The sequence below is a fragment of a genome, unplaced genomic scaffold (assembly GCF_019419815.1).
Source record: "Pyrus x bretschneideri cultivar Hongxiangsu unplaced genomic scaffold, Pyrus_bretschneideri_v1 Contig13, whole genome shotgun sequence".
Lineage (NCBI taxonomy): Eukaryota > Viridiplantae > Streptophyta > Magnoliopsida > Rosales > Rosaceae > Pyrus > Pyrus x bretschneideri.
In genome coordinates this window covers 483,980-505,875 of record NW_025999424.1, presented here as the reverse complement: position 1 = coordinate 505,875, position 21,896 = coordinate 483,980, and the positions used below count along the sequence as shown (strand labels likewise).

Here is a 21,896-nt window from a genome sequence, read left to right as displayed (position 1 = left end):
TCTTTTAATTTCTCTTCTTCTTTTTTAACCAAAAAAAAAAAAGAATCTCTTTTCCTTTTTTTTCTTTTATATTTGAACGGTTATGATTAAGTTGTGTTAATATTTTATATTAATTTTTTATAGAGATAAAAAGATAAAAGAATTGGATCTGTTCCGGACCTTAGTGTTTGGAGCTTAGGAATCAATTCATCTGGGTCGCACAAATTCAATCCAATGGTCCCTATTAACTCATTTTTCTGGTCCACCACATAAAACCAACAATTCTGATTTCTTTTACACATCAATCAACAGTCCAGATGATTTGATCCTAACTCCGAACAAGCGGATCCAATTCTAAAGATAAAAAACAAAAGTGAGAGGAAGAAGGAGAAGGTGATAGGAACAGGAGGAAGGAATCTTACTTCCACAAATCCACCTACCCAAAACGCTTCAGAGCGCAAATCCAACGGTATTGTGCTGCATTTGTGTTCGACTGAATTTGACAAACCCCACAACCCTCCACCGTCCGCTCTCGCAAACACATGGCGAGCTCCTCCGTCGTCGCCTTCAACCCCCTAACAGGGCGGAGAGCGCGCCAAATAGCAGCCGGATTCTCGCCCAAATCACGTCCAAGGCAAGTATCAAGTCCAAATTTTGGGAGTGTGAATTTCCCAAAACCCCAATCTGTAAAATTCAAATGCAACTACTCAAGCTTCGAAGTAAGTTCATCTTACTCCCCAAATTCACAATCCCTAGAACGTAATTTGTTACTTGTTCTGATCACTCAAGTATTCAATATGTAACTTGAAGGTTAGCAATGTCAGCTACCAACCGCCGGGGACTGAGCTCAGCCTCCTCAGTGATGTTAGCCTTTCGCTTCCGGAGAAAAGGTACAAATCTATGGCCTGGTAACCAATTATTAAGTGATTTATTTTTTCATTTTCATAATTAATTTCAGTATTTTGTGGGAATCTATGTGATGCGTGGAGCAGATTTTGCAGTATTAGGCTTAATTTGTGCATTCTGATGTGGCAGCTTTGGCTTAATTTTTGGGCGGAGCGGTAGCGGAAAGACTACTCTTGTGCAGGTTGTGTTTTGATGTTATGTAATGTTCATCTTCTTTTTTAAGCAGTGTATTGTATATGAATTGTTTTTCTTTCCCTTCCAGCTTCTTGCAGGGATGAGCAAACCAACTTCAGGTTCAATTTACATTCAAAAATATGGAAATGATGGCAACCCGGTTCAGTCTCCCGAACCCTTATCAGCCGGAAGAGTTGGCATTGTGTTTCAGTTTCCAGAGAGGTATTGAATATTAGTTACGAAACTAAAAAATTGTTTCCTGTCTCGATTAATCATGATACGAGTTCATAATTACAAAATTGAGCTCCCATATGGGCCCATATCCCTGATTGTTTGCGTCATGTCTGTTCATTTACGATTTTTTTAGTGTTTGATAATATATTATGTCCCTTTTCAAGCTAGGTATTTTGTGGCAGATAATGTGCTCGATGAAGTTACATTTGGGTGGCCAAGGCAAAAGGGTGATCTTCAAATGAAGGAGCATCTTGCTCTGAGACTCCAAAGAGCAATCAATTGGGTACTTGTGCCCTTTCTTAGCATGAACACGTTTTCTTCTACTTATTATGATGTATTTTTTTTTCCATTGATGCTCACTATGATTTGATTATTCTAAAAAAGAATTCATTTGTTTAACTGATTGCGTAGGTTGGTTTAAGTGGCATCTCATTGGATAGAGATCCTCATTCCCTAAGTGGTGGCTACAAACGTCGGCTTGCCTTGGCAATTCAACTAGTAAGAACTTAGATGTAAACACCAATGCATACACCAAAATGACAATGTAACATATATTAGATAACACTTCAACTATTTGCTTTGATAAAGTTCAGTCTTATAAATCAGGTTATTGCTTGGGCATGAAATCACTCATACATGTCAATTGACCTCAATCTCCAGGTGCAAGTCCCTGATTTATTGATACTGGATGAACCTCTTGCCGGTCTTGGTATGGAGATGAATTTAGTTCGTTTGGTTCCTCTTCATTATTTGTCTTCTTATTTGGTTCTTCCTAGCAAGTCGAACTAATGGATACATACTTTTTAAATAATCAGGCATTAAGAATGCCAATTATGCTTTACTTGGGAAACATTTTTACTCTTCAAAATAGACTTAAGCCAAAGTTCCAGTTGTGCTTTGGCTTCTGGCTTCAAAACTTATGGTTCTAGGTTTTATCTGGCAAACCATATTGTTTGTTTCTTCTTCGTTTTCAAATTGTTTAATTTGGTATTTGTTTTTACATTTATCTTTTTTTCTTTTTTTTTTTCTTTTCCTGCTGCTATTTAGATAACTTTTATTTGGTCAGATTGGAAGGCACGTGCAGATGTTGTGAAGCTTCTCAAGCATCTAAAGAAAGAATTGACTATACTAGTTGTCAGCCATGATCTCAAGTATGTCTTTTGGTTACACTGTTGTAACGTTTCATTCTCTATGGTCTTTCTTTGTACATTATTTATTGTTGTTCACTTGTTACATTATCATTATCACTTGGAGCATTGCCTTAACAAACTTGGTGCGTTGCCTTAATGTTTCATTGTTTTTCTTTCTACATTCTTTACTAGTGCTACCCATAATGTATGGACCCATGTGTTTTCATTTTAACAAGGACATGAGATGCTGGATGTGGCTCTGTCAAGTTGAGAAAGTTTCCGCATCTAACGCCTAATATTTTTGTATCAAAAAATGAGGTGTGAGATGTGGCAACTTTATTAACTTTGTGACGGACATTTCTGTCCAGAACTTGAAGAAAAAGTGTGAGCCTGGCATCAAAGTTATAAAACCAGAGAATATAGAGTGTCAGATTTATAATGTGTTCTATTAGTATTTGATGAGCACGTGGATATAATTGTAATTGAAAGCCAGTGGAGTAATTTCAAATTACTTTTACATTACAATATGCTCTTTAAGTTTCCATAACTTGATTATTGTTGCAAATTGCAATGACATACCGAGTCAGTTTAAAGTTCAGTGTATTGGGCGCTGAAGTTTATCTTATTATCAAAAAACTGGTAGTAGTTTCCTTGAAACTTGTATTATCTACCACCTAGATTCATTACTACTTGTCAAAAGTAGTTATAAATGAATTACCTTATCTGGTCTCATGTTATACGCATTTTGTGTTCTCTTTCAGGGAGTTAGCAGCTATAGTGGATCGTTCTTGGAGGATGGAGATGGGTGGGGTTCTTAGGGAAGAGCCCCTACCCATTTAATTCCAGCAATATGCTGCTGCCTCTTGATAAACATTGTATGCTGTGAGGTTTTAATCTTTACTGATATTTACTTTTAACATATTAGTCTTCGACGTGGATTGTTTAGGAATAGGAAAAATATACTTACAAAATGAAAGTGGAATGCGTGAAATAGCACGCACTTGGGTAGAGATTTTTTCATTTTCAGTTCTTTTCCTGGATAGTGGGTGCTTTTGATGACCATTTGTGAAAGCATGGTGTGATATATGTGCCATGTCTATATTCAGGTCACAGGAAGGGAAGGAAAACCCATTTTTCTTTCATTGGCACATTGATGCAGCTCTCACTGACGTCATTGGTGTATCTTTCGCCTTATTTTCTCTGTTATTTATAGTACATAAACCTTGCGTGCAGGTACAGTGAATAGCTATAGTGTTTGGATTCGACTGGCTGCCTTGTTTATCATGTCTAAGCATCTTCTGGACGGAGGAGGCAGCAGGACAAGGTTGATGGCCCTGAATATTAGCATCCTTCATGAGCATCTCTGGAAGTTAATTGATTAGGGAAGGGTAAAGCTGCTGTAGGCTTAGAGACAGAGTCATTAGCCATGCACGCGTACATCTTTGATTGGACCTTTTACAAGTGGGCTCGATCATTCCACAACGCAAACGAAGTACTGAAGGAAAAGTGAGGAGTCCTTGCAGAAAATATATTCATAGATTGTGCATGTAAACCGATTTTTTATTTTCACTTCTAAGCATTGACAACGGAACCACGAAAACAGTGGATAAATACCTTGAAAGAAAGGATGCTTGCTCTGGGACTAAACTGACAGCCGAAGAAGAAGATGAAAAACTTAGATGTTGCGTTTGGTGGTTTTTAACGATCAATGTATGTATCAATGGCGATTGATTTGGTGTTCTAATGAAAAGTTTGTGTGAATTAGCATATGATTTATGCTTTAATTTGGGTGGCCGAGTGGCCGGTGTGACTAAGCCGGAATAAATATTTCAAATTTCTGAGAGCGACTTCTTCAACCCCCGACGGTGCGAGTGTGATTGACATCCGATTGCCTGGTACTTTGTATTCACTTCTCCACATTTCACTGTTTTCGTCATACAAGAGAGTTAAAACATTGGCTCTTTTTTCAGACCACCGGCATATGTATGTATGGCAATTATCCGTCAACTGTTTCGGCACTATCGGCCAAGCAACTGTATAGAATTGGTGATCCTAATTGCAAACTTGCAACCCAAGTAACTGCATTTGTATGTTCTCGCTCGAGTTTCCTAGATTAAATAGAGGACGAATGAAATTATTTTTATACGAAAAGGTTTCCTCACTTTATAAAGCTTTGTTCTTTATATAAATTGATTGGAGTGATGAACCATAGAAAATGAAATTATTTTTATACGAACCTACTCATCTTTTCTGATGAAGTCTGCAATGAATGAAAAAACGCATAGAGCACAGCACCCTTCTGAAGAGATGTCTCCCAACAGTCAACAGTCACATCCCATTCTCATATCTGTTGCGAACATGCATAATCCCACTATATATACATTTATCTGCATGACATTTAAAACACATAAAATATCAAATTCTTCTTCTTCATTCCTAAACCTTCTTACTGAGAGAACCACACAATAATTCGCCAAAAGTCAGTTTTCTGATGCTAGAATTCTAACTTAGATCGTTGAATCCTAATGAGGCAGATGTCTGTAGAACTACAAGCACTGAGTAGGGACGAAATATGTTTCAAGGACATTACGGTACGCAAGTGCGATCTTTGTCTGTTCAATATTATTTCGCATTGTTCATACTCTGTTAATACATTTATTCACATTTATCATTTATTAGCATAATTAAGTTTATCATAGGTTGTCGATATTTATCCAACAAAAGATTAGCAAGAAAAATCCACATTCCCCATAACCTTATTAAAATATGTACTCAAAAAAGACAACATACAATCCATAACAAATGGTGAAATTCAAAGCTTGTTTAAGGATTGATGTGTAAACAAACATATAAGCAGAAAAATGGTTTGACAAACAACCTAATTCACGAGAAATTTTTCAGTGTGATCGGTATAAGGGATGGTACACCACGTGTCATTATACAAATGGTGGGATATGTGTGCTAAAAAGTTAAAAAGTTGAAAGAAATGGAGGATGCTATGCCCAAACTCACACCTGCTGAAAGAAAACTTGGATTAGGTCCTTATGAAGTGTGTGGAAAAGAAAAGGACCACACGACTGAAGAATGCCCATACCTGGAAATTATCCCAAAAGGAGAGGAGGGAAATGTGTGTGAAAAGTACGCAGTAGTCAGTAAGGGGTGTGGTTTGTAGGGTGGTCACCCTGGGAAGGGCTGGACAGGATGCGCTGTTCTCAAGTATTGTCCTCGTTGTTTTGTTGTTGGCGACCACGTGTACGCAAACTGCCCCAACTTGGCGCCGGAAAAGCGTGAGAGGTTAAGACAAATCAAAAGAAAGCATCACCGGTTTGGAATTAATTTTTGAGAGCAGCTCCAGGATTAATTGGGGAGTTGGCTTGTAATATCTAAATGCGTGTTTTCAGTCGTTATGTCAGTCTTTTAGATCGAAGAACAACCAGTCTTGTCTTTCAGAACAATTAGTCTTATTATTAAGTGTAATTGCTTGCTTTCAGTGTTTCTAAGGATTAATGTTTTAATGCCAATTTGGTGTTTTTAATTAAAAGTTTGTGTGAAGCATATGATATGTGCTTTTGTTTTGGCCCGTGTTGTGTGATGAACGTTTCAAATGTCTCCTTGTGATTCCTATAATGCTTGACCTCTCTGTGTTTGTGTGATCAAAGGATGTGCTCCACCGTTTTTGTTATATATCAGTTCAGTTTATTATAGGTTTATCTTTTTATTTCATACACGTGATATGCCAGGAACGAGAACCATACTCGGTTGAATACAATGGTATTTATATTATGTTAAGTGGCATTGATTTAGAACTAAGTCGCATAATGGCTAATGGGCCAACCATAATTCCTATCACAAGAGTCGCAAGTAATAAGGAAAATCACTTTTACCTTTGAATTGAATTGTGATAGTCTTGCGTTCCACGGTCGATTCTTTATAACTTGACCATACTCAGTTCTTCAATACAAACAAATCCCCAACCTAGCAAATGGGTCTCTGTGTGGAGCTTCACTCGACACCCCTTCCATCCTCACTCGACGCCGCCTCCAACACTGAAAAAGGTATATATGATATTTGTACAAGTTGCTAATTTTCCAGGCAGGTCCAAGGGTTTGTGTGCGGAAGGACATGGCTTTTACTCGGATGAAATATGTGGTGGGTTCCATTCTCAGAAGATTTGAGATCATACCGGTTGATTTCGGTGAGCCTGTTTTCGTGTCGTAGCTGATGGCTCATACGGCCGGAGAGTTGGAAACCGACGCGTGTATTTTTAAACCAGATGTTAACTTTTAATCACAACCGTTGAGATTAGGAGCTAGAGCAAACCCTGCCTATGACAGAAATGGATCAATTTCATCAACAAAAATAACGGTTGGCTGGCGACAACTCGCAACTTCAAACAGTACCCTCACTAGCCTTTCGCCCTGGCCAATCTACAGTCACCATACAAGATTTTCAAATATAATTATGTCTTAAGCACATATAATTAGGAGAAATTCATTTTACAGTTTAATCTAACGTCTAATAACTTTCTAGTCAACTATGGTGTTCTAGCAACATAATAGGCAATGTTAGAGAAGGCTTGGTTACATAAAATCTTGGATGCATAATAGAGTGTATGACTAATTCGAGTACTTCAGGTATTTCTAATTAGGATTTGATTTTGAAAAATTCGAGAAAATTCGAGAAATTTTGTAAAGTATTTTAAACAATCATAAATCTCATGTCTCCTCTTTCTAGATTTTGAGAGAATTGAATTTCGCTCATAATTTTGCATGAAATCTCTAAAAAAAAAATCAATTAAAAACACATCATATTCCTAATTGAAATTGAATACACGTTAAGTAGCATCATATCCCATATTCGATGGACTTATATAAATTAATCTCGCGTCTCCTCTGCCATTTGTTTACTCACTTTGTGGGTCTTGTATATTATGTTGTTTTTGTTTGGTATTTGACAACGGAAACACACGCACACCAAATAAATAAATAAATAAAGTGGATGAATACCTTGAAAGAGAGGATGCTTGCTCTGGGAATAAACCCACACCCGAAGACGACGAAGAAAAACCTAGATACGGTCCTTGTGGGTGTTGTGGAAAGGAGAAAACACCACGCAACTGAAAATGCCCCATCCGTAATGTGAGATAAATACCTTTGGAATATTTAACTTATGTCAGTATTTTGTTAAAAAAACAAAAACAAAAACTTACGTCGGTCTTTTAGAACAAGAAGCCTATTATTTGCCGTTGCGTTTGGTGGTTTTTCAACGATCAATGAAATAATAACGCCTGGAGGAGTAGGGGACGGTCAGGATTAAGACGTTAAAGATAATTAATAAGATCTACGGCTATATGCATTATGCGAATCTACGACAGAGCATAGCTATTTCCTAGTTAATTTCCATTTTAAATTTTTTCAACTGTTATAAGCGATGGTAAGTGGACTTCTACCACAATGGTGCAGATAAGTGTTGTTCATGCACAATTGCTCTGAGTTCGAACCTCGTCAGCTTTCTAATCCAACATCTAATCTAACAAATTTATCGTTTGACCAAAAAAAAAAAAAAAAAACTCAAGGGGTGTATTTAATTGAGGTCCCCCTTTTTTACCTCCATCTCGGAAAAGAAGAAACATCTAAATATATATACTTGTTGCAGACCTATTTGACTAAACTGTATTTAGGACAGAGAGGGAGAGGGAACCCTATTGTACCTATATTTATAGTAGTAGAATTCCTTACCCTAATAGGATTACAACTCTAACAGGATAATAAATAACCCTGTAGAATATTTCAAGGTATCCCTAGATATGGAAAAGAATTATTTCATGTTTTTAACTATGTGAAAACTGAGTTTGATTGCGTTTACAGAAGGACTCAACACGGGTAGGTGATGAACCAAACAAGGACTGATTAGACCAATTAATTGGAAGCAATTTAAGGCACAAGAAATTTAATGGTTGTAATTCATATGCTATTTATTTTACTTTAATCTACAGGGTCACTTCAAAGACCTTTATGATTATTCAAAGTATTTTATAGTTCTGTGTAGATAGTCTGTCGTTTTTTATCAGCAACCTATTACTCATTCATGAGCAAGTTCAGCTAAGAAACTTTTGATTTTTCTTCTCACTGTTTAAGTTCTCATTCGATAAGTTACATATTATTCAGTCCAATTAACATTCGCATTGAAATGACAAGCAATAAATGTAATGACATGCTTCTAAGTCGCTCCCCCATTAATTATTGTCTTAGTAACAATCAAGAAATTGAATGACACGCTTCTGATTATTTCGTTTCTATTACAAATCATAAATAACATTCAAATTTTTCTTCATTGGTCTTTTGCAGGAAAGCAGGGATGCGTTTTTTTTCTTTTTGTAAATTAATTTTTATGTAAATTCGGGGAATATAATTTGAATTTTTTTTTTGGTAATAATGTTGAACTTCGTATACCAAATGACAAATGGATAATTTATAGATGGTTTGATATTATGATTTTAACCTTATTTTTGTGAGCAGTTATCTAATACTTTTGTGTATGAAGTGGGGGTGCTTTTTGGTATTTTGAATGTTTCACCATTTTGTTGCTCTCACTTTATACATATAGATTACTCCACCCTAATTATTATCGAGGTTTTTTGTAATAAAACTCTGCACTTAATAGGTTTAGCACTTGAAAGTGGGGCCATGAGCCCGTTGACCAGAACTATTTATAATTTTTTGCTACGCCGGCTAAAATGGTGAGAATTGCAAGGTGGTGTCTTCCTACGCCGGAGTGGATGAGAGAGACACCGGAGGAGAGTTGGAAACCAACGCATGTATTTTTAAGCCGGATGTTAACTTTTAATCACAACTATTGAGATTGATCCAACGACTAAGTAAAAATGTGCAAATAAGATGTGTAATATTAGTCATGTGCACAGAACACTCGAGTAAAATCCCCACTCTAGGACCCTCCGACCCGTCACTGTGATTAAAGCCCAACACCATCTTACTTGACCCATCAGGCCCACATAGAGAATATTCCTGAATAATTCCTCCAGCACCATCCATCATTTATCTCTATGCAGAGAAAAGCCCTCTATCCATGTCTCTATCAGTGTCAGAGAAAGCCATGATGATCGGGATCCGCCGCGTATACAAATCAGTAGCCGTGATCGGCTGCGCACACGAATCCGTTTCCGTGATCCTCCGCCGTGCACTCAACACCGAAGCCAAGTACCTGGTGGGGTCAGGATCATTCGGCGAGGCGCAGAATCAGAAAGTGGAAGCGTCTGGCAATGGTATTATATATACCTTTGATCGATATATTTGTTACATTGTTTGCGATCTAGGAGGAAGATATTATGTGGAATAATTTGCTAGCTCCCTTTTGGTATTTTGCTTCTTCTCTATCTGGAATTTTAAAAAAAATTACTTTTAGGTTTAGGGTTTATATTATGTAGTACAATTTCACTCGTTCGTGTGGGTGTGGCTACATTTGTATAGTTCTGACTTGAAATTCAATTGAAGAGTATGCTATTTCAAGCCAATTAAATTAAGCGCGTAGGTGGCATATATATTTGTATATAATGTGTAACCAAAACCAAATATGCATATGGGTTTGCTATCCTAACATACTAAGCCATAATTAAATTAAATTGTTGAATTGATTTGTATTCTATTGTTTGTAGAAAAAGTATTAATAACTTGAACATCGATATGATATGGAAAAAGTAAAAGAGCATTGCTTAAACGTTCTCTCATTAGTGTATCTAAGCAACCCATTGAGATTGTGTTGTGTTGGGAGCCTAAGTATTTAGTTGCATGAGAATTCGTGTAATTGGCGCAATAGTGTATGACTATGTTCCATGTAGTGTAGCAAGGAAAATTGAGCTTCCTCGTGGTGTTCGTACAATTCCTAGTCTTCTTATTTGCGTATTCATGTATATATGTCCATCTAATAAGCATCTAAATGTCTATCCCAAATGAGATTACTGCTTGTAAGATATTTTATGCTAAAATATGCTGCTTCCTCCTCCAAGTTATTTGCATCTCCCTCTTCGTCACTTAATGGTTGAGCTTCAAAGGTATTCAAGACAACCAAACTAGAAATTCAAGAAGAGAGTATTTGAGCGAATAATAAAATAAAGAGAAACTGGCATACCATAAAGATTAATAAAATGAGGACGTCAGAAGATAGTGATTACCATTAAACCGGACGTAAATTTCTTTCACTTGGTAGGGCCAAGAGTTAAGGAAGCAGGGTTTCAGAAGATTTCCTGAAAATCCAACCAGACAACTTTTTTAGCATAATGAATGATATCAGTTTACAAGAACAATTACAGAAACGAAGTTTGAATATTTAACATGTAAACTATATAACCTTTTAGCATTATATATGGACACCACCTAGGCTCAAAACTCAAATCAAACAGGGTCTTCTTTACTTCAGAGTTCAGATTTAGACAGGATACATGACTGTCGCATCAAATAAGCATAAGGTCTTTATTTTTTTAGCGTGTCGCAAACATTAATTTCCGGTGGATGACCACCATGCTAACATATGCAGAAAGAACTAGAAATGCAGTATACTTCGCAAGTATAATCAAATAATCAAAGCATTCTGTTGCCCAAGTACGAGAAAGAGAAACATACCACCAGTTCCTGGACCCGTGTCCGAAGGATATTTTCTAACAACTGATTTGGACTTACTTTGTTTGTTTCTGTCATGAAGAAATTAATTGGCCCAATTGTTATAGACCAAACAACAACATCCGGAAAAAAATAAATAAATAAAGATGTGGCTAATGTACAATCGGGATATAGGTGAAGAAAGCAACGCTCCCCTGAACACCAAGGATAAAGCCTAGAATCAAAGTAAAGGACTCACTGGTAAATTAGAAATTGGAGCCTTTATAGGACAAAGGTAGCAAAAGAAAATGTGTCCAAATGTAGCAAACAGAAAGGGAATGAAATCACAACTATATTTCAGTCTTGAGAAGCAAAACCATAAACAACTACGCATGCATTTACACACAGACTTAATTTTGTGGGAAACAAGAAGATATAAATAAGATGAACCCTGAACATGAAGGATCTATGGTTTGAATATATCATTCATAAGGCTTTGGAATGTTGCAGGTGCATTAGTGAGTCCAAAAGGCATCACTAAAAACTCATAGTGACCTTCATGGGTTATGAAAGAAGTTTTTTCAATGTCTTGAGGATGCATCAAAAGTTGAAGACCTCTGATACTTCGGCTTATTTCTCTAATGGCTATCTTCAGGCGCCCTCTCGCTCTGCTTTCTCGAACCCCCCTCGGACGTCAAATTCCAGTCTCTCGAAGCCCTCTCGGACGTCAAATTCCAATCTCTCGAAGCCCTCTCGGACGTCAAATTCCAAGTAAGTTTCAAAAAGGACTATTTTTTATTTCAATTTCTACTATTTGGTTTCTGTTGAGTTTACTTCTGAGTTGTGAGTTTGTGTGTTTCTAAATTTATTCCAATAAACTTCAAGCGCATATGTTTTTTTTTTTCAATTTCTACTGTTTGAATCCCTGATAGTAATTTAGGTCAATTTACCCAATAGTAATTTAGGTCATGGATCAATTTACCCAATAGTAATTTACCCAGATGGACTGTTTTGGATTGTTTGTGCAATGACAGCCGAATTAATTGCTATCATTTTAGCAATGATCAATTTACCCAATAGCAATTTTCAGTCATAGGTGGAGAGAGATTGATTCTTAGGTCCCAAAGCTCGACTAGTAAATGCAATTGGTCTCCCTTGTTGCTGTAGAACTGCCCCAATGCCATTATCAGAGGCATCACATTCCAACTCAAAATGCCATTATCTTAGACCAATTGCATTTACTAGTCGAGCTTTGAGACCTAAGAATCAATCTCTCTCCACCTATGACTGAAAATTGCTATTGGGTAAATTGATCATTGCTAAAATGATAGCAATTAATTCGGCTATCATTGCACAAACAATCCAAAACAGTCCATCTGGGTAAATTACTATTGGGTAAATTGATCCATGACCTAAATTACTATTGGGTAAATTGATCCATGACCTAAATTACTATCAGGGATTCAAATAGTAGAAATTGAAAAAAAAAAACATATGCTCTTGAAGTTTATTGGAATAAATTTAGAAACACAAACTCACAACTCAGAAGTAAACTCAACAGAAACCAAATAGTAAAAATTGAAATAAAAAATAGTCCTTTTTGAAACTTACTTGGAATTTGACGTCCGAGAGGGCTTCGAGAGACTGGAATTTGACGTCCGAGAGGGCTTCGAGAGATTGGAATTTGACGTCCCAGAGGGCTTCGAGAGACTGGGATTTGACGTCCGAGAGGGCTTCGAGAGATTGGAATTTGACGTCCGAGAGGGCTTCGAGAAAGCAGAGCGAGAGGGCGCCTGAAGATAGCCATTAGAGAAATAAGCCGAAGTATCAGAGGGCGCCTGAGTTCGTTTTACCATTTAATCACTTTCTGGTCTATAGGTAGTAACCAGTCATTTATCACCACATTTGCCGGTACGAACCTCTAACAAATGTGTCTATTCTTTAATACGAAATCAAAAAATTGTATTGTTAGTTTTCAAACATATTGGGTTTGTAACTTTTTTTTTTGCTTTTGGGTATTGTTACCTATTTTATTTGGGTTGCATGTTTATTTGACCTGGTACGAATGATTGTTATTTCAATTTGTATGAAATTTAGGAATACCTACCCCGAAATACCAAAAATATTTCGGGAATTCCAAAAATTGGGAATACCGAAATTTTGGCTTGGGATTGGTCTTCAAATTCCCGTCCCCAAAATGTTCGCTTTGGGATTCAGGATTCCATTTTCGGTTGGGATCCCATACCGAACCACCACTACCAGTGCTTGTTTCTTATTGGTGAGACGTCATTTGGTTTACAAATTTAATCTTCCTAGCATTATCCTTGGTCTAATGAGGAGCCTAAACAGAAATAACCCTCACACAATCCAAGCCGGAGTCCTACAATTAGTTCAACTCAAGTCAATACTCTATGGATCAAGTGTGCCCTCAATGTCTAATTGATATATACCATTTTTAGCACTTGACTCGTCATCGGAGCACATAAAATATCAATGTCATTCTTTTCGTCAATAACATTTTTTTTGTTAGTGGCTAACTAAAACAGCATTCAATCCTAAACTTGATAGGAAATCAATAGCTTCAACATACATTTGTGCATTTGGAATTTTTAAAACTTACCTATTAGGTAGTTGGATGCCATATTCTTCTGACAGTCTCATCCCATCCCGCGTACACCTTCTTCCACACAAACACTGAATTTCAAGTAAATAAAAAAATAAGTGCAAGAATCCTAAAATAAATGTTATAGACATTATAAGTGGCATCTTAGCAATTTTGATTACAAAATAAGTCCTTGTTCTCACCATACTAATCAGTCATGTTATTATGATGTGGTGGAGCATGTGAATTTACAGATGCAGACTCTGAAAAAGTTATACAACTAAAGAATAAATCCTTGTTCTTGGCAACATTTGAGAAATATTTTATTTCATCTTTACACTATCACGACTAACTTACCTCTTGGATTGGAGGAGAACTTTCATGGCACGAGGACACCAACGCAGTACCCGTGGAACTTGTTATCGTCGGCTAGTTGAGTAAATTCACTTCAAATAATTACTAACTTTAGTTAGATTTTGTCGAGCATGCCAACGTTTAAAGTTTAGACATTGAGGGAGAATTATTTTAATTCATCTTAAATTAATATTCTGACCTTGAATATATTTGGTCTTATCGACAATTATTAGTATGTAAAAGTAAATTTCTTAGGACTTAAGTCTCATCCGTTAAACAACACCTAAAAGGTACTTACTGATACAATACGAATACGTGCAATACAAAAGATAATATAAATTTGCACTCAAGTCGTTAAACTCTCGAAACAATTTGAATAGAGATTTTTCAGTGTGACAGGTACACGGGGTGGTACACCACATGTCACTATACAAATGGTGGGATATGTGTGCTAAAAAGTAATTAACTTAAGAAACAAAATTTCCCCCAAAAATGCACGCCTAGCGCGCTCCTCACACACAGGACCTCAGAGAAGCACCGCGAGCGGGGGAGCGGAATTAAGAGCAAAAGATGAGTGAAAGAATGCCAGACAGGCGAGAGAATGACTACATTAACTAAACATAGAACTGAGGTAATGATTTAACAAGGCATCATCGTTCAGTCCAATTACTCTACTCAGAGTGACTACAAGTCAGTTTGAGGCTTATGAAAAATTTATCCAATTTGAAAGCTCGCCTCTCGAAATATAAAGAGAAAATGAAAACTCATATAAAACTGAGCATGCATAAGACAAACGTAAAGTTTGTAAAGGAAGAAAAAAAACAAAAAAAAAATCGAATGCACTTACCAAAGTTTTTTCGGTTTGCTTGAAACACGAGTGTGACGGACGATGAAAATATATTCACCAATTTCCTTCCAATTGTATTATGATAGATAGTGTGCTGTCTCGCGTTCCTTCCGAGTAGATGGAAAAATCTCTCACGGTCTCACCATTTAGAGGTAGAGCTACCTCTTTGACTGAGGTGTTGAAGAGCCAAATCCCGCACCTCCTCAATAATTTTTTTTTTTAATAGGACCTCCTCAATAATCGTATCAGCCAATCTCTTCGCTAGCTACAGAAAATAGGTCTCCGATCGTGCCTCCAACCAAGAAAAGAAAACTGATCCATCAGTCATCATGCATTGCATGCAGATGTTGAAAATTAAAAACTGATAATTTATTGATTCATTTAACTTAGAAGAAACGTTATGCATAAATAAATAAAAGTAAAAAAAGTAAGAATAATCAAATGAACTCATTGGGCCATTCTTTGGCACAAATTAAGATGAAAGACGTGCCACATTAATCTGAGTTACGGGCTCAGCCTAACACTGATTGATTGAAATTATAAGTATTCTAATTATTAGTATGAATTTCATAACTAAGACAACCCAATCTAATTTAGTTTAGCACAGAGATCAAAAAAAATGAATTTCATAATTCCAATTCTCATACACCAGAAAAAAAGAAAAAAAAAAGAAAGAAAAATAGAGAAGAGGAGGTGAAGCGATCTAAACAGACAGTATGAGACAAACAAAGATCAAAGTACCGACTTTGAACCTACTATCCCCTGCTCCAGCAGCCCAAAAGCCAAACCCCAGACCAACTTCCATGTTGCTCCGGCTGCTGCGGGTAGCCGGTTTCTTTGATAGCGTTGGTGGATCCTCACTCCCAATAATCACGGATCTAGCTCTGTCCAAAGAAATCCTATACAAAACTTCTTTGGGTAGGTCTAGATCCGTGCTTATGGGTCCAACTCCTACGGCTTGATTTTCATGCTGATTGTGATTGTGCCGGCCGGATTGATTTCCATGCTGGTTTTGTTTTTCTGGATATGACCAGATCTGTCTCTGGTTCGTGGTCGCGGCGGATCTGTCTGTCTTGAAGCTATTAGTTAGGGGCTTGATGAGTGATGTCAGGGTCAACAATTAATTAGGATATGAACAAACAAAAACAAACCAATCATCCCCTTCTCTCGTCTTCTCTCTCCCCCATCGATCCTTGGTCTCCTTTCTCTTCCTCTTCCCCTTCCCCTTCCCCTTCCCCTTCCCCTTCCCATCAGACTGCCATAACAATTAAACTCTTTCCCTCCCTCTCTCTCCCCGACCCAACACCTCTCCATCAAATTAACCAAAACAAGTTGTTGGGTCGAAGAAGACTGAAGGGGCCCGGAGAGGACGGAGGGAACAAGGAATCAGACCTAAAAACAATCTATAGGGAGGAGGGAACTGCAGAGGACTCAAGGGCAGAGGAGGAATAGGATAAGTGAAGGAAGCGCAGAGGACTGCCATCTGGGAGAGAAGAAATTTGTACGAGTATTGGAAACACAAGCGTGTTCACGATAATAACGCCGCTTGACCCTCCTCGAGTTGTAGGGACGGTCAGGATTAAGCCGTTAAAGATAACTAATAAGATCTACGGCTGTATGCACTTCAGCTCCCGATATGCAAATCTGCGACCGACCATAGCTATTTCCTAGTGAATTTTCATTTTAAATTTTTTCAACTGTTATAAGACATGGCAAGTGGCCTTCTACCATAATGGTGCAGAGAATTGTTGTTCTAATCTACCATCTAATCTAATAAATTTATTGTTTGACAAAACAAAATAAATCCATCGCCCTTCTAATCTAACAAATTTATCATTTTACAAAACAAAATAAATAAATAGGCTCGAGGGGTGTATTTAATTGAGGTTTTATGGAATTTTAGTTCCTTTGGTAAACGCAGCGATTTTCAATTACAATTTTAAGTGATTTTAATAAAAGTTTATAATACTTCAGGTATCTCTAATTAGGATTTGATTTTAAAAAATTCGAGAGAATTCGAGAAATTTCATAAAGTATTTTAAGCAATCACAAATCTCGCATCTTCTCTTTCTAGATTTTGAGATAATTGAATTTCGTTCATAATTTTGCTTGAAATCTCTAAAACAAATCAATTAAAAACACATCATATTCCACGGACTTATATAAATTAATTGATATATCTCAAAATCTTAATTGAAATTGAACACACGTTAAGAAGCATTTGGAAAATTTTATAGCATTAATTACTATCTTTTTAAGTAGCTTTTAAAATAAAATCATTTTTTTTGGTTCTTTTTTATTGTAACTCCCTAAATCAGAGAGATAAAGTATGGTTTGAATTAGTGAATTAAAAGGGAAGTCCAACTACTAAGCAATCCACCACTTTTACGTTAGCTACCAACCAACGGGGACTCAGCTCAGCATTTATATCTGCTTCGACAAATCCAAGGTCAATGCGTAGTATCGTTCATTCGACAAATTTGGGACCCTTCAGGGATAAATTATAGTTTTGTTTTTTATTGTAAAGATAAATTAAGTGGATTGGGTTTGTGGGGTGATTTATATAGTAATCTTGGGTTTAAAAAGATATAAGTTAGATACAATATGAGTATTAAGAGTAAGTTGGGTGAGATAATATGGGTTTTCCCGGTCTTCATTTTCGGAAATCCCAATGTGTAAGTTCATCTTACTTCCCCAAATTCACAATCCGTAAAACATAATCTGTTACATTTTCTAATCGTTCAATACATCATGTGTGTGCTTATTTAAATTCCAATTTTTACAAATTTCCTTTTATAGCAGTATAAATTTATAAACATTTATTCCAATTCAAGTCTAATCTTCAACAAAGAGTAATACGTAGACTAAATTTTTAGATTAAATTTGGTGCCCATTCACTACTTATACATATCCTTAAAAACTCGAAAATATCATTATTTTTTTAGTTTTATACTGACGAGGTTAGTAAATAAGAAAAAAAATCTCACAATTTATACAAAAACACTTTAAAAGTTCTGATGGAAGGCAAAACTCATAATATATCTACTTGTAAGCCTGAAGTTTTTTGGTTTCCTTCTCTCGATACAAAATAAATTAGTTTTTCCATGTTTCTAAATTACTGAGTTTGAAGTGCTTTTCTAAATATAATTTAATCGATGTCTTACGTGTAAAAACAAATAATTTTTTTTTATATGAAAATACACATTTTTTGGCATCACCCTGAGCCTCATAAATATCAGGACCAACCCTGGTGAAGGCCGCGCACAAGGGACTGCCATCTAGGAGAGAAGAAATTTGCATGAGTATTGGAAACACAAGCATGTTCATGATAATAACGCCGCTTGACCCTCGAGGATTAGGGGACAGTCAGGATTCAGACGTTAAAGATAACTAATAAGATCTACGGTTGTATGCATTTTGGCTCCCCACAATCTGCGACAGAGCATAGCTATTTCCTAGTGAATTTCGATTTTAAAAATTTTCAACTGTTATAAACAATGACAAGTGACCCTCTATCATGTGGTGGAGATAATTGTTGTTCTTGCACATCGTCGTAAATTCGAACTCCGTCAGTTTTCTAACAAATCTATCAGCTGACCCCAAAAAAAGAAAAAAAAAAAAAAAAAAAGTGCTCGAGGGGTGTATTTAATTGAGGTTTTATGGAATTTTAATTATTTCGTAAACGTAGCGATATTCAATTACAATTTTAAATGATTTTTGAAAACTCTAGGCATATTCAATTAGGATTTTAATAAAAGTTTATAATACTTCACATATTTTTAATTAGGATTTGATTTCGAAAAATTGGAGAGAATTTGAGAGATTTCGTAAAGTGTTTTAAGCAACCACAAATCTCACTTCTTGACACACCCCAACCTAGATCGAGGCATGCAGGCCATCACGTGAGGGTGACGTAGCTATGTGCACAGTGCGGAAGCAATAATAATAAGAAATGTGAATAAACAAAGAAGTGACTTGTTTTTACTATAATTTGATAGTGCACGCTTGCATTACCTCTTGAAATTCTTGTTGTAAGTACCACGAGATACAGGGTAAAAAAAAATACTTAAATGTGTGAAAGGCTTGTTATGAATAGTACTATGCAAGGGTAGTGAGGGTTGTAAGCTATCTTTAGAAAATAAGATTTCCAAAATCGTATATTTCGTTTGCAGATTTTTCTTTTGTGGTTCCAACATCAAAAGTAGAAGGAACCACTGTGATTGGAATCATCGACCATCATAGAATACTGTTAGCTTATGATTCCAGGGTAACAGGCCAAGTCGACAAAATAAAGCCTCAAATACGTAATTCTCGATAGGTTTTTCCTTATTATTCTCCTCTTTTTGTTTTGGATGTTGAAGAACTGTTATTTCCTACTTATCACTCGTCTAATTTCCAATCTCAGATAATTACAAAAAGGTTATAAAGTTCAGGAGGCGCGATATTGCTATCATTGGTGAAGTTGAGAACCGCAAAACCTGCAAGGTGGTAAGCAGGATCATCATGTCTTGGGAAGTTCAATTAATTCGGCTCCTGGAAGTGACTCACTTCCCAAGACACGATGATCCTGCTTATCACCTGGCTGATTTTGCAATTCTCAACTTGACCAATGATAGCAATCTGGAGCCTTCCGAACTTTATAAACTTTTTGTAATTATCTAAGATTGAAAATTAGAATAGTGATAAGTAGGAAATAACGGTCCTGCAACATCAAAAACAAAAAGAGAAAATAGTAAAGAAAAAACGTGTTAAGCAAAATTTCTCTCCATACTAATAAGTCATGTTATTATGATGTAGCGGAGCATGTCAATTTACAAGATGTAGACTCTGAAAATAGCTACTAACTTTAGTCAGATTTTGTCGAGCATGCCAACGTTTAAAGTTTAGACATTGAGGGAGAATTATTTTAATTCATCTTAAATTAATATTCTGACCTTGAATATATTTGGTCTTACTGACAATTATTAGTATGTAAAAGTAAATTTCTTAGGACTTAAGTCTCATCCGTTAAACGACACCTAAAAAGTACTTACTGATACAATACGAATACGTGCAATACAAAAGATAATATAAATTTGCACTCAAGTCTTCAAACTCTTGAAACAATTTGAAAGCTCGCCTCGAAACTCTCGAAATATAAAAATGAAAATTCATGTAAAACTGAGCATGCATAAGACAAACGTAAAGTTTGTAACGGAAGAAAAGAAAAAAAAAAAAAAATCAAATGCACTTACCATACACTAGGAAAAGTGCTTGAAACACGAGTATGACTGACGATGAAAATATATTCATCAATTTTGAGTTTGTTGTATGAATTAGGATGAATGTAGGGTTTATATAAACAAAAAAAGAAATGATGAGGTTGTAGATAATGTCACGTGGCACTACGTGATTGGTTGAAAATCTTATTGAAATCTTGGCTAAATGATTGTAAATAGATAATGACACATGACGTGTCAAAATTGATTTAAAATCTTATCGAAAATCTATCCACAAAATAGTACTTTCGGATAATGACACGTGGCATGATAAGATTGGTTAAAAATCCTATCCGAAATTAAAACTAAATTATTTTTTATTATTTTATTAAAAAAATTAATAATATTTTAATACAAATTGACTACAGTTTGTGCCACTTTTAAGAGTGAAGATGTATTTGGTCAATCACTGTTCATTGAATCATTTACTATTCATTTGAATGGATTAAATAGACTGACTGCCAATGCATTTTTAGGGCTAGAATTGCCCTTAGAAAAAATGTTACGCATAAATAAATAAAGGTAAAAAAGTAAGAATAATCTAATGAACTCATTGGGTCATTTTTTGGCACAAATTAAGATGAAAGACGTGCCACATTAATCTGAGTTACGGGCTTAGCCTAACACTGATAATAATTTGTTTGACGATTTGATTGATTGACACATAGGTATAATTATTCGAATTATTAGTATGAATTTCATAACTACGACAACCTAATCTAATTTAGTTTAACACAGAGATCAAAAAAATGAATTTCATAATTCCAATTTTCATACGCCAGAAAAAAGAAAGTAAAATACCTACTATCACCTTCTCCAGCAGCCAAAAAGCCAAACCCCAGATCAACTTCCATCCCGCCGCGCCGTCCGTCCCTTGTTCCGGCTGCTGCGGGTAGCCAGTTTCACTGATGGCGTTGGTGGACCCTCACTCCCAATAATCACGGATCTAGTGGAAAAGCTTCGACGCTCTCAACCTAGATCCGTGCTTATGGGTCCAACTCCTACGGCTTGATTTTCATGCTGATTGTGCCGGCCGGATTGATTTCTGGTTTTGTTTTTCTGGATATGACCAGATCTGTCTCTGGTTCGTGGTCGCGGCGGATCTGTCTGTACTTGAAGCTGTTGGGTCGAAGAAGACTGACGGGGCTGAGAGAGGACGGAGGGAAGAAGGAATCATACCTAATAAGGATCCGGATTAATTAATTAGATGAATTAGGGGGAAGAGATAGGATCTTTTTCGAAACACAAGCGTGTTCACGATAATAACCCCGCTTGACCCTCGAGGAGTAGGGGGCGGTCAGGATTAAGACATTAAAGATAACTAATAAGATCTACGGTTGTATGCATTTCGACTCCCTGTATGCGAATCTGCGACAGAGCATAGCAATTTCCTAGTGAATTTTCATTTTAAATTTTTTCTACTGTTATAAGCGATGGCATGTGGGTCTCTGCCACAGGCCCACAATAGTGCGGGGAAGTGTTATTCTTAAATAATGATTGTGAGTTTGAATTTCGTCGATTTTCTAATTTATTTGACAAAAAAAAAGTAAATAAATAGAATTAAGGGGTGTATTTAATTAAGACTTTTTGGATTTTTAATCATTTCGTAAACTAGCAATATTCAATTACAATTTTAAGTTATTTTTGAAAACTCTAACCACATTCAATTAGAATTTTAATAAAAGTTTATAATACTTCAAGTATTTCTAATTAGGATTTGATTTTGAAAAATTCGAAAGAATTTGAGAAATTTCGTAAAGTATTTTAAACAATCACAAATCTCGCGCCTCATCTTTCTAG

At 36.1% G+C, this 21,896-nt stretch overlaps 2 protein-coding genes and 1 long non-coding RNA gene across 23 annotated transcripts; 1 reads left to right on the top strand and 2 right to left on the bottom strand.

Moving 5' to 3' along the window:
* Nucleotides 1-321: 321 nt before the first annotated feature.
* On the top strand, nt 322-4,209 carry LOC103936789 (ABC transporter I family member 11, chloroplastic). Of its 4 annotated transcripts, none has more exons than XM_009346660.3 (10): nt 322-698; nt 790-869; nt 1,015-1,066; nt 1,148-1,281; nt 1,462-1,576; nt 1,705-1,791; nt 1,954-2,002; nt 2,360-2,444; nt 3,185-3,298; nt 3,657-4,209. In XM_009346660.3, exons 1-9 carry the CDS (start codon nt 522-524, stop codon nt 3,261-3,263), a joined length of 858 nt encoding a protein of 285 aa, XP_009344935.2. In that variant the 5' UTR covers nt 322-521; the 3' UTR covers nt 3,264-3,298; nt 3,657-4,209. The 4 variants fall into 4 exon arrangements, with proteins under 4 accessions (XP_009344935.2, XP_009344933.2, XP_009344931.2 ...); XM_009346658.3 differs by having other exon boundaries at nt 3,185-3,305; nt 3,663-4,209; XM_009346656.3 differs by having other exon boundaries at nt 3,185-3,310.
* A 146-nt stretch (nt 4,210-4,355) lies between these two features.
* Nucleotides 4,356-7,544, bottom strand: LOC125474800. 2 transcript variants are annotated; one of them, XR_007256190.1, is made up of 3 exons: nt 7,430-7,544; nt 6,308-6,850; nt 4,356-4,810 (listed from the first exon to the last, which is right to left on the bottom strand). It is a non-coding gene; the product is annotated as an uncharacterized LOC125474800 (long non-coding RNA). The 2 variants fall into 2 exon arrangements; XR_007256189.1 differs by having other exon boundaries at nt 4,356-6,850.
* A 2,563-nt stretch (nt 7,545-10,107) lies between these two features.
* LOC125474797 lies at nt 10,108-21,473 on the bottom strand. 17 transcript variants are annotated; one of them, XR_007256175.1, is made up of 8 exons: nt 20,898-21,473; nt 14,839-15,130; nt 13,995-14,083; nt 13,841-13,900; nt 13,656-13,729; nt 11,060-11,127; nt 10,612-10,683; nt 10,242-10,509 (listed from the first exon to the last, which is right to left on the bottom strand). XR_007256175.1 is itself a non-coding variant. In XM_048578800.1 (5 exons), exons 1-5 carry the CDS (start codon nt 13,841-13,843, stop codon nt 10,362-10,364), a joined length of 453 nt encoding a protein of 150 aa, XP_048434757.1. In that variant the 5' UTR covers nt 13,844-13,988; the 3' UTR covers nt 10,108-10,361. The 17 variants fall into 17 exon arrangements, 1 of the variants encoding a protein (XP_048434757.1); XR_007256172.1 differs by lacking the exon at nt 20,898-21,473 and adding an exon at nt 15,584-16,366; XR_007256185.1 differs by lacking the exon at nt 20,898-21,473 and having other exon boundaries at nt 10,108-10,483; nt 10,788-11,127; nt 14,839-16,627.
* Nucleotides 21,474-21,896: the final 423 nt, after the last annotated feature.

Excerpts from the sequence above, each read along its gene's own strand:
- LOC103936789 (XM_009346660.3), top strand. The coding sequence starts at position 522 with ATGGCGAGCTCCTCCGTCGTCGCCTTCAACCCCCTAACAGGGCGGAGA. Across the intron at positions 1,792-1,953 it reads TTGCCTTGGCAATTCAACTA|GTGCAAGTCCCTGATTTATT; the intron begins GTAAGAACTTAG and ends CTCAATCTCCAG. Across the intron at positions 2,003-2,359 it reads TGAACCTCTTGCCGGTCTTG|ATTGGAAGGCACGTGCAGAT; the intron begins GTATGGAGATGA and ends TTATTTGGTCAG.
- LOC125474797 (XM_048578800.1), bottom strand. Across the intron at positions 12,829-13,655 it reads GGCATCCAACTACCTAATAG|GCGCCCTCTCGCTCTGCTTT; the intron begins GTAAGTTTTAAA and ends GGCTATCTTCAG. Across the intron at positions 10,684-12,646 it reads TCTCGGACGTCAAATTCCAA|GAAATCTTCTGAAACCCTGC; the intron begins GTAAGTTTCAAA and ends TTGGATTTTCAG.